The sequence below is a fragment of the Brachyistius frenatus genome, unplaced genomic scaffold, assembly GCF_029030835.1.
Source record: "Brachyistius frenatus isolate BFR_SWC_R1_liver_20210118 unplaced genomic scaffold, ASM2903083v1 Contig_104, whole genome shotgun sequence".
Classification (NCBI taxonomy): Eukaryota; Metazoa; Chordata; class Actinopteri; family Embiotocidae; genus Brachyistius; species Brachyistius frenatus.
Genome location: NW_027210703.1, coordinates 309,907 through 322,500, shown reverse-complemented (window position 1 = coordinate 322,500; position 12,594 = coordinate 309,907). Strand labels below are relative to the sequence as shown.

At 41.0% G+C, this 12,594-nt stretch overlaps 1 protein-coding gene across 3 annotated transcripts in view; it reads right to left on the bottom strand.

Annotated features, from left to right (window-relative positions):
- atg5 (ATG5 autophagy related 5 homolog (S. cerevisiae)) overlaps nt 1-12,594 on the bottom strand; it is a 30,342-nt gene that overhangs the window by 618 nt on the left and 17,130 nt on the right. For 2 of the 3 annotated variants that reach the window (XM_069711978.1, XM_069711977.1), the window contains exon 9: nt 1-1,174. This exon is cut by the window's left edge and continues 618 nt beyond it. In XM_069711978.1, the coding sequence (XP_069568079.1) occupies nt 1,038-1,174 (137 nt within the window). In that variant the 3' untranslated portion in view covers nt 1-1,037. Of the gene's footprint in view, nt 1,175-10,298; nt 10,544-12,594 lie in introns of those variants that run through there. The other variant, XM_069711979.1, reaches the window with a different exon arrangement.

Here is a 12,594-nt window from a genome sequence, read left to right as displayed (position 1 = left end):
GCTTGAACACAAAAGTCATGTTTAGTTTATTCATTTCACCCACTGAAGCGCACCGAACCATTAAATCAACGCGAAGTAACGCCCAAGTTATTTCAAACTGGAAAAATGAAGCTTTAAGGGTTATTAACAAGCTGGAATTTCTCTTAAAGGGTGACGGTGAAAAATGAAAGTAAACAAGAAAACTGGATTACGTTGTTTTCGCGTTAAAGCTGTAGTTTGATGGTGATTCAGTAAAAGTACCGGACGATGACACTTTGGGAATTCTGGTCTTGCTTGTTAGGTGGCTCAAACTTAAACAGTGGTATCAGAGTGTGTCAGTAACCGCCGTTTGTCCTCTTCTTGCTTAATTCGTGGACAGCGGGTGGTTTTCTAGGTTGCGATACAAACTCGGGAGTGACTTCCTGTACGGTGACGCTTTTTTTTTTTTTTTTTTTTTTTGCAGGGACGTGGAGGTTTCGATCAATGCGTGGAACGTCGTGACGAAGGCAACTTCAGCAGAACCGCGCGCGGCGCTCCCCAAAACCGCAAACAAGCCCGTCGGCGTAGATGTGGACGAAAAAAAAAAATGTCCGCAAGGATGAAAAACAAAACGAATCCTTTCCTCTCCTCCTGTTTGTGAGGAAGAGGAGGAGGAGATGATGCTGATGATGATGATGATGATGATGATAGGCAGACAAATAGAAAAGGGAGAGATCCTTCGTTCACCTAAAGAAAAGTCTCTTGTTTTCACCTCTGTGTCCGATAATCAAGAAGAAGAAGAAAAAAAAAAAAAGAGTAGTCATGGTAACGGCATAGGAAGAGACAACAAGATGGAAAACAGAGATTTGTTTAATACGTCCTTCGCATCCGCTGTTCATTTTTGCCGTCAGGATTTCTGATCTCCTTCTCGTAAAAGAGTCTCGTTGAGTTCAAAGTTTCCACCGTGAAGCGCTACCGTTGTTGTTTCTGGGGTCACCCGCTCGCCCGGTGAATTTTCACGGTGACGGTGAGATGTGTGTGTGTGTGTGAGGGTGTGTGTGTGGGGGGGGTGCGTGGCCTCAGTCAGTGGGGACGGGGATGACGCAGATGTACAGGAAGTTGTCGGGGTGGCTGAGGTGTTCGCTGAGCCACTGCAGAGGAGTCTCCAGCATCGGTTCGATGCCGTGGATCACCACCTGGTAGCGCTTCTGCTCTCCTGGATGGGAGACAAAAGGACGGTTAGTTCACAGCATCATTAAAAAAAAAAGTTAATTGCTTTTACATTTTACAGATTAGTACAATACAAATGTAATGTACTTTTTTTTGTTTTTTGTTGAACCGATCCTAAAAAGGAGTAGGATTATTTTTTTTAACTGCTTTAGGTATTTACTTTATTAATCCCCGAGGGGAAATATATATTTTTTTAATTAATTTTTTTACTGTGTGTCTGAAGTTACCGAAGAGGAGATTTAAAGCTTAGAACAGCATGTGTCAGAAAGAACGTCACATTTTCTCAAATTTATCAGAAGAGTCACAAAGTATAAATCTTAGTTTCCCTATTTTCATGTGCAATATAAGCGGGAGGCTTCGGGTTTGTCCCAAAAGCCACCGATTGTTCGCAGCATCTTTTAAACCATTTTCAAGGCCCACTATAAACAAAAGTGCTGTGTCATTGTTTTTTTTTTCTTCATCTTTTTCATTAATCTCACTATTTTTTATGATATGTTTCTCTTTTAACATAAAACAGACAAATGAAAAGCAAAAAAAACCAAAATAGATGAGAGGAACGGCGGAGAAAATAAGAGTTGAGGAATGATAACAAAAGGAGGGAGGTGTAGAAGCATGACGACGGGTAAAGGAATGAGTGGCGGAGAGGAGAGGAGGAAGTGGGTAAATTGAAAAGCACCGGGGCGAAGAAAATAAAAAACAAAGAGGGAGGTGGACAAGAGAGAGAGAGAGAGAGAGAGAGCAAGCATGTGAAGCAATAAAAAAAAATTAAAAAAATTAAAAAAAAGACAGAAAATAGGTTGAAAGTCTACATGGAGGAGAAAAAAGTTAGAAAAAGATTAAAAGACCGAGGAAGCAATGGTGCAGATAAAAGAGGAAAAGACATGATGACATGAGGTGAGAGAGAGACCACATCACACGCTACAGTGTACCACTGGTGTGGTGGATGAGAGAGAGAGAAAGAGAGAAAGTATGAGTGTGTGTGTGTGTGTGTGTGTGTGTGTGTTCAGTTATGAAGCAGAGCAAAGTGACAGTTAGTTTGTTGTTTTGTTCATCGATTATTAAACTTTCACTCTGACGGTGTGTGGTGTGTTTGTTTCCTGGTTATGATGGCCTCTCGCCCCTGACTCCGCCCATCAGCGGAAGGCCGCGACCGAAGGGAAAAGAAAAACGTTCGTTGGCAGTAAACGACTTTCTCGAACCTCCGAGGTCGTTTAATTCGCAGCGAGGAGATTTTCTGCTGATTTAGTTACATTCAAGGGAACCTGAAAATTTTGAGCTGCCAACAGGGGTGTGTGTGTGTGTGTGTGTGTGTGTGTGTGGTGGCAACGTTTGATCATTTCACGGGTGCCGCAGTTGTATGATTTCACGTGACGATGAATGTGAAGACGCGTTACAAATGTGGCGCGAAGTCTACAAAATGTGAACATTGAGAACAGGAAGAGGCCAATAAGAGACATTACGCATTATGAGAGATGTAGTTTCTGTTGTTTTTGAGCTCGACTCGTGAGGTGCAACTTCGCAGACTTCTAATTCTTTTAACTTTATGCGAGTAAAGCGTTTAATCAGCGAGGTACCCTATTAATGGCATTTGGAAAAATTATTTTTTAATTAAAAAGCATCAAATGGAGCAAAATATGAGTCTGGATCGGGTACAACCCAACTATATTTCGACATAATTATTTAAATAGTGGATGGGTGTACACGCACAATAACTAACGGCTGCGGTCATGATCATTTCAAGCCTTAAAAATCAAATTTAAAGGAGAGGAAAGTTTGAAAAACAATGTGGCATGCATGTAAGTTATTAACATTTCCTACCCTTGAGCTTTAGCTGTTAATCCCCACTTATGGAGACTGTTTGGTTGAAATACTTAAAATGAGCATCTTAAGAAGCAATTGAAGGCACATTTTGTTTCTCTTTTTTTTTTAATTTTTTTTAATTTTTTTTATAAAGGCTCAGTTGAGGTTAGGTGGTCGACGGCCTGTTAAAAAAGAAAAAGAAAAAAGTAACTCAAGTGATCAGCTTACAGTTTGACTTTGGTTTCAGCAGAAACTAGTCACACAAAGATGCTCAACATTTCACAGACCAAAAAGTAATTTGACATCAGGTCTCGGCTGATTCATGTTTCAAAATAAATATTTTGGTAGTGAGCGAGCGGGGAAAGGTGACAAATCTTTCGATTGGCTCTAAAAACAGAAACTATGCGCACCAACATAAAAACAGTCTCTTGCAGCTGTCTTCAGCTTGGCTCTTCTTACAGGAAGAAATTACAACGTTAGTTTGAAGTTTAAATTCAAAATACACATTTTCACCTTTATAGTAATTGCTAATAAATATTTTATGATTCCGTGAGTGGCATTTTAGCATCTGGATAATTGTGCCACCTTTAAAAAAACAAACAACAAAAAAAAAACACGTTGCCGTCTGCATGTGCGTGAGAAAAAGGCAGACAGCGGGCCTTTTCCCGTCAGACACTCTTGACCTCAACACACACACACACACACACACACACACACACACACACACACACCGGTTAAGTGACATTTTGGTTCCACGTAATATCAGGAGGACGGTTGAGGTAGAAGCGGTAACTGACTGTCTGAGAAGCGGCTCCACCCAACACCTGCTGACTGGCTTGAGAGCACAAATGTCAAGGAGACAAAGCAGGTTCTCAGTTCAGTCTTTCTGCAGAAAAATGACATCTGCGCACATCTGGGCCAGAGAGGGGGGCTGCCTCTACTGGCGGAAATTGGAATTCAATCGATGAAATAGGCTACTTTACCAGCTCGAACTGTTTTTTTTTTTTTTTTTCTTTCTTTTTCAAACTTAATTTCAGCAAAGTTGTGACAGTACAGATAGCGGCTGCAAGACTCAAGGAGAGGCACGGATGTTAAAAAGAAAACCACCTTTATTAACATGTAGTTTGGTGCATGCGAGCAGCGGGTTTGATAGAGGACAGACTTCTCATGCTGAATTAAAACACGAACCCTCGTTGGTAAATTTTTTTTTTTGTTTGTTTTTTTGCAGCTCAGGAGAATTTCCAGGTCTCGAGAATAAAGTGCAAACCATGCAGACGAGCGAGGAAGAAAAAGAAGAAACAAAAGAGATCGGGGCAAAACTCAAATGACAAATTTAACAATGACAAAATATTTGATCATTTTATATTATTTATATATATTTTTATTTCAGGATTTTTGACTTTATTAGATAGGAGCAGCAGACACTTAACACCAACAGAAAGTGTTGTTGTATTTTTAAAAAAATAAAATAAAATTCATCACTTTCTCCTGATTCATTTATTTAAAAAAAAAAAAAAAAAATGTAGAAAAAAGCCCCAAAACTGCTTAAACAGTTAAAAAGTTTGAGGAGTCACATCGGCGTGCTTGTTTGCAGCACCGGCTGCACTAAAACCACCGAGCCACAACCTTGAAGAAAAAAAAAAACAGAAAAAAAAAACAGCTTAAATTAAAGCTATCGCTGTACTGACTCGATTTCCTCCTTCCTGAGGAGAGTCAGGTTTCTGTCATCGGTTCTGCAACCTTATAAAAATATCTAAAGTGAGGCTGATCGGAGACAGAGGCTAGAAAATGCATATTCTGAACATAAATATTGCTGGCAATGGAGCTCGAGTGGGAAAAAAACTGAAGACAAGCACTGAAAATAAATGAGATATAAGCACTGAAAGTAAACAAGAGTCAGTGTGTAGGATGCATATGAGCTGAAGTGTACTGAAGAAAAGTTGGACTTGCAATTATAGTATTATGAAAAGCGCTGACTAATGAGTGGACTGAAAGACACTACAAATACTTTTTGGCATATGTTGAAGTGTTGTGTTAGCTGTATGAAATTAGTCAATTTGTACCAGTTGCAGCTGCAGCTTCTGCTAATAATCAGTGTCATCGTTAATTTCACTTTTTTCCCCCAACACATTTAGATAATTTTGTTTTTATATGTTGTATTCAAATTAAAGGTATTGTTAAAATACCCGAAACTAGGCATATATTGTGCCGATAGGGAACTTTTTAATAATTTTTTTAGGGGGGGGGTGATACATAATTGGCAGTATTTAATTTTCTCCCCCATCAGTGGGAGCATACCGTGAGCTTTTAGAAACGTGTTTTCACTCTTTACAGCATCCTTTGGTAGCAGGGAAAAAAAAAAACGACATTTTGAATTAATAAAATATTGAATCCTGGTTTGAAAAATGTCCCAAAATGTTGCATTAAAGAAAATCGAAGGTATTAACTTCCAACAAATTCCCATCCCTAGCTCATTTTATTGTCACAGGGTGACTACGACAAGCTGCTTCAAAAACAAAAAGGCTGACGATGAATTCAATTCAAAATGTGCATCTCGTTTCAAGAGCACAGAAAGTAAAAGGTGTGATTTGATTTTTACGTCGTGGCAAAGGTGAGAAGAACACTTTCTCTAGTTCGCACACATACAGCACTTTTCTTGGGGGTGGGGCGGTTGTTCATACCCACCTCTAACCTTTAGCCCACGCCTGGCAACAGACAGGCAGATGTGGGCGGAGTCGGTGTATTGTCAGTCTCGCTATGAGAAAACGGGGAAATTTCACAATGGACACAATGCACACACTTACACCTCTCACTGGAATACGTATTACTGTAGATCACAACATGACCCACGTGCAACAATGAATTACTGATAAGGTCAGTCGGGGTTGTATCTCTGCGTGGTGCATTGCACTTTGGTCTCCATCATCAGCGTGTAATAAACACATTGTTAACATCTGCAACATCAGAGCAGCTGACATTTGTTAAGGCACAAATTTGAGACAGTGGATCATTTTTTTTTTTTCTTCCCTCCCACAGAAACAAAGTACTTTCGTGTTTAGAGAAGGAAATAAGAGTTGCTGCTCCTCCGCTGCGACGTTAATGAATTTCTACCTACCATCAAACCACTTAGTTGGCTGGCGCGTAATTCGTACATTTCTGACTTGACCTCAAGGTAATAAAAAACAACAGAAACGTGTCCAAGGTACTTTGAACTCCGGGAGGTGCGATAAAGTGCCTTTGGCAACTAAGAACTTTTGTCATAAGGCTTTTTCTTAACTGATGTTATTAGTTGGGATTATTTAAATTATATTATCTTGCTTAAATCTTCAGGTCTGGATTCGATTTACTTTTACCGTCTGTTTTTATTGCAAAGCACTTTATAACGTTGTTTTGGAAAGGTGCTACATCGATAAAGCTGTTATTATCGTTATTATTAAAAGTGTTTCCAGTAAGTACATACAATTCAAATCAGTAATTTAAACTCTTAACAAGTGACCTGCAAGAATGGTACGATCCTACTTGCGCATCAGGTTCAGTTTACTTGTCACAAGGAGGACTCAACCTTCATGACATCATCTGCCTGGCCAACTGCTCAGTCTTTTATGAGGTTATTTCTGCCTTGGAGACTTAACATTACCTCAAGTTTGACAAAAACACCTAATATAAACTCAGAACTTCATGGATGTGCAACACTAGATTACTGGACAACTATATAATTAAATACTACTGTGAGTGAAACAACAGTTGTTCGCTTCTCAGTGAATCTGCTAATAAAATCTCAATTTCAGAATTTATTACGTTGAGATTTTTTTGTTCCCATTTGTCGAATTTGCAGTTTTTTTTTTTTTGTGGTTTATTGAACTAGTTTTATTCACAATTAATATCTGAGACCGCAGACCTCTGCCAAGGCCAAAACTCCACTCTTCTATCATATGCAAATCTGTGACTACAACCACTACATTGATATATCTAGAGCTGAAGCTTCACAAATGAAGCCGTTGCACCGTCTCCAGCTCCCCCCTCGTACTCTGTAATGACTGCTTCCTGTATTAAGTTTAAGCAAGAGCAAGAGCGTTTCCGAGAGGGTTACTGGAATTGTGTTATGGAGTTAAGTGCATTTTTAGAATCGAATGGATTTTACGATGTAGTAGTGGGCCAATCTCACAGTGTTAACGAAAGGGAAAAATGATTAATAAATCCACTCTGTAGTTCTTATCCGCTCCAAAATAACATGCATGACAATAACTTCCTTGGCGGAAGTAATAGTATGCATTTGCATTGCATTGCACTTACGACAGCGATCTGAACAAAGCAAACGCAATCCTTAAAGGTGAGAGGAAATGAGCTGCGAGCCAGCAGTCTGGCGATAACAAAAAAGAACACAAAGCTTTTTTATGCTCTTACAGGTAAAGAAAAAAAAACTCCGCGATTACAGCAAATTTGGATTTGATTTGCCCTCGGGCCTTTTTCAAAAATACACGTGCAACAAGATGTGTCACTCTAATTATTGCAGAATATTATAGGGGAATACAGAGGGAGATAAGTGAATCACTAAATTGTGACGGCTTTGATCAGTAACTGCAGGGGCAACTGTTGCTGAGGCCAAAAAAAAAGGTTCAGAAAAAGTTCAGGCAAACGATTCCATCATAAGCTTCGCAAGGATGAATTGACTGCTTATATATTAAATAATCAATTTGTTTCAAGGCATAAATCCTCTGATGTTTTCAGATCAGCCTCACTACTAATACTTACCTTTCGTGCGTCATTGTGAAACTCTTTTATCGTCCAAATTTATGACGCTGCAGACGGCAGTATCATCTTTAATTTACAAGTAAATTCCTGGTATGATTGGTCTCTTTGCTGATTATGTCCACTACTTTCTTCTTTTGTAAAATTAAGTGCTCATAAAACTTCAATCGAGAAAAGAAACGTGATTTAAAAATACAGGAACCGCTAACTCAGGCCTTCTTTGCAAAACCAAACCACATTACACTAGAGCTTTAATAGTGTGGACGCTTTTAAACCTGCCATTACATTGTGCAATATTTTCAATGGGCTTCCTCCAAACCATAAACAAATTATTAAAGTAGCAACAATTGTATAAAAGTGGACCGAATTGTCCGCTGACACGCACGCACGCACGCACACACACACACACACACACACACACCCTGTGGTTGAGTGGTGCACGACTGCCGGCCAAGACGGCATGTTTTGTCAGCCGAGCGCAGCCAAACACTATTTAGAAAGACCGCAAGGCCGCGCTTCTCCTCGCAAGCCTGAGAGCATGACTGGCAGCCGGTCAGACGGGACGGCTGACTGAGCGAACCACCGACTCGACTGCCGGATACGAATGACGGCGTTTTTCTTACTCAGAAAGTCCAACTGGCAAGCAGCACTGCAAGAGAGAAACTGACTGCTGGGCGGTAACAAGCGCAGATTATTTTCATTATTAACGCAGCTACCTAGTGTTTCTTTCAATATGTCTACTTGTCATTTAGTCTACTACCACAAAGTAATGGGCGGGGAGAGGGGGCGGGGGGGAGAAAGTGCCTATTCCAATTTCTTTTTCTTGTTTTGTTCATTTGAACCATCCCAAAAACAAAACAACCAAAAGGATTTGAGCGGCGAGAAATGAGCTGATATTAGGCCTGATTAAAAGAAGAATGAATAACGGGTGCTAAATTTACGGTCGGTCAAACAATCAGTAACGATAGAAAGTATCGAGCATACAAAATATAAAGTCGTCTCAGACCAAAGCTTCATTTTGGGCTATATTAGTAAGGCTGACTTGACTTTTGAAATGGCGGTATGATTAGATAAATTACCAGTAAATTATCATTACTACCAAGACTACAGGGTAACATCACTGATCTCAACTAGAAATGACTCTGAAGGGTGCCACGGTGTTTCTGAGGGCGTGTTTTCCACACCTGATATTTTCACAATCTTTGCCCGAGAAGCTCCTTCAGCTCAAAAAAACAAAACAAAAAAAAACAAAAAAAACTTGCCTTTTTACTGTAAAGTTGAACAGAAACAATTTAGAAACAGGAGAAAAAGATCTCGGATGACCACATTTCTATCAACAATAGACGAGAGTCATCACGCAGGTTTTTTTTGTGTTTTTTTTTTAAACCATTCTGAATTCCCCTGTCTGCTGCACATCTCAAACGCCCACACACACGAACCATAAACCCACGATCTGCTTTTATCAAAACAGCCACTGAAACCTACCGCCCCCCCCCGCCCCCGCCCCATCACCCCCTCCCCCCCCTCCCCCTCCGACCTCCGAAGTGAGCCAAACTGTTTGATAGACTGTTTTGCTCCTGGATTCAGCGTGGCAGAAGCCTGCCAACAAGCGAGTTGGGCTGTACCACAGATGTGACAGAGGCGGGGGTTGAACGTGGGGGAGGGGGAGGGGCGAAGGGGAGGGGAAAAGGGCGGGGCCCGCGTGTGAGGTATCACTCTGTGGATTTGTCACTGAAACGGGGAGGGAGGGGTCGAGGGTGGGGTTTCGGGGGGCGGAGGGTGGGTGGGCGGGTTTATGATTGCTGAGGTGGGGGGTTTCCTCCGATTATTCAGTGACAATAATCAATGCAGGGTTTTTTTTTTTTTTTTTTTTTTTACACAATTGGATGAAAAACCTCGAGGAGTAAAACAAAGAAAGCTTACGAGAACTGTCAGTCAATAAACGTGTGTCATGCGTGGGCAGCTTCGCCCTTTAGGGCTGTGATTTCTGCAGCAGAACCGAAGCCAGACTGCTGACGAAAAAAACAGAAGAAGCTTGCTCAGCAGCACACCTGGTGCAAAAAAAAAAAAAAAAAAAAAAAATGATGCATGAGACAACTCCAAATCACGTCAGAGTTGACCGCTGCTTACAGGAACATGTTGTTTTGGGTTTGTTTTTCCAGTAGCGTGGGGAGGAGGGGTGGACGGCAGACTCACGGCAACATAGACCTTTTAGGACATTGCTTGAGTATGATTTGGGAATCCCCCTCTTTGTCTTTTTTTTTTTTTTGTGTCTTCATTTAATCCACCTCCATTTGTTTGCTATGGCTGTTTTTCGGGTCCCACAGGGGTCATCACCAAAATCCTCTCTCAGACATAACAGAGGGGGAGTTTGTTTGAAAAACCCTTGTTATTTGATGTTTGAAACATCACAGGGAACACCAGATTTTCTTTTTTGTTATATTTTAGGGTCCCGGCAGAAAAAAAAAAAAAGAAAGAAAAAGTCTCTGAACTTTTGAACAATACTACCAGCAAAAACCAAACCACCTCCACACACCCCCGGCCAGCCCCCCGAACACACGTCCCCCCGGTCTCTCTAATCCAAACACGCCGCCATGATCCCTGGCTATCACCCAACTCATCTACCAGCCGAGGAAGAGGCGGAAACCAAACAAACGACGGGAGACAAAAGGGCCACTTTCACCTTGATCAACCAGGCAGGCTGGCGGACTCTTCGGGGAGGGAGGAGAGCAAAGAAAAGCGGAGGTTTAACGTCAAAGACATGAAAGACATCTACAGCAGACAGGGAAGATGTTGAAGACTACACCTGAGACGGAGATAAAGGATCAAAGAGAGAGGAAGGAGAAGAAAAAGAAAGGAGTCTTAGATCAGAAAAACTAGAGAGACGGAAAGAAAAAGAGGAAGAGAGAGTGAAGAAGATATCTGTCTCCACCGATCGGTCGCAAATCTTCAGCAAACCTCAAAATCTTGCAATACGTACACAGCAGATGAAATTCATTTATAACAGCTGGGATTAAAGGGATTAGTGTCCGTAAAACCATCAATGACTAAATGTTTGTGAGGATTCTCAGTCATCCAACTTTTTTACCTCTGACAGTTACACTGTCGTAATGAAGGTGTCCTCGAGCTTCTCATGTTTAGTAACATTTATTCCCGGAGCTGAGCTCCACCAAACAAAGCTAAGTAAGCTCCTTTCTTCTTTTTTTTTTTTTTTGTGAACAATAACAAATTGATACTCAACAAACAAATACTCGACCAGTATTTCGCAAACTACTGGTAGCTCGCGAGCTCGTGTTATCCAAAAGCAACTGGAACTTTTCTTCTTTTTTTTTTTGAGTTTCTTGAAGATGTTTCAACTCTCATCAGAAAAAGGTTTTTTTCTGTTCGGTGAAACGTCTTCACGTCCAAGACGTAGACCATGACTCCTTCAATAACATCTTGCAGAGATGTCAAACGATGGCTGGATTTAAAGCCGTCGGAAGCCAAAAACAAACAGTGGCACAGGCAGGTTTTAAAATGTTCGAATTAAAGACTGCGCAACTATAACAGAGTGCAGTAAAAACAATTGATTATTACTTCCTGCTTGGTAAAAGAGTTTGTTTTTTTTAAATTTAAAAAAATTTTTTTTTTTGTTTTGTTTTGTTTTTTACAAATAACACTTTACACCATTTTAAACACATTAATTTCTTGTACGAGCTGCAAAAAATAATAATTATATTCTGTATTATGTTAGCAGTGTCCCAATTCCCTACAACGCTCTTGACACTCGGCGGCTTTCCCTGACCTGAACTCATTTCACCGTGGGAGCATCGTGTTTCCCTCTCGGCGCCAAAAACAGACCAAAACTACGCCGTTGAAACGATTTGGGACTCCGAATTCCCTGCAAAGCTTCTTTTTTTTTTTTTTTTAATGAAAGTGAACGTGAGAACGTGAACAATCAGGAGGAGGATGGAGTCAGAACAAGAGTGAATGTGAGACAGACAGACAGACAGACGGAGGAGGAGGAGGAGGAGGAGGAGCGAGGGGGTGTTAATGACTCTGTCTCCTCCATGCAGGTGAGTCTCCTGCGGGTCCCCTCTGTCCCAACACACTATTGTCTCCTTATCTACTTCCTCTTTCCTCCTCTGCAGACGCTGCCTGTTTAGACTGCGGCTCGCCCTTTCTCCCTCGCCCTCTCATCTCTTCTTTCATTGCCGCAGCAGCTGCAACTCGACCGTGTGCCACCAAAACCTGCAGTCAAATTGTGCACTGGAACAATCGGCCTACTGTCTCTGTACGCACACGCTAACCGTTAATCTATTATTTTTAACCAATATTTTTGCGGCGCACAGACGAGCGTTGTTCTCCGTCGGAGGGGGGGAGGGGTGGGGTCGGGAGGGGTTTCCAACCTGCCGCTTGCAAACTACCAGAAGAGCCCACGACCCGGTTTTGATTACATCACCGATGGTTCGAACAACACGCAGTGTTTCCCATTCATAAATCCCACCCCCTTAATTAAAAATAAATAAATGCACAGAAAAAACAGCAAACACATGCTGTTGATTTTCAGGTGTTGCCGTACAAAGTGTATGCGAAGAGTATCAATTTGATACTGTTGCCATAAAAGAAGCTTATTCAGCTGGTTTGGTGGAGCGCAGCCGTGTGAATAAATGTTCCTAAACACGAGTAGCTCGCTTTTGTAAAGCACATTGATATCAGATATTTTTGAAGAGTCCCATTTTACACGTTGTTTATTCTTGATTGTCCTGAAAAATCTCATTTATTATTCCCTCACAGTCCCCTTTTCTGAAGAAAGAAATAATTACGTTGCACTGATTAGTTAAATGTTGGATTTAATCCTCAACTTGTCGAATATGA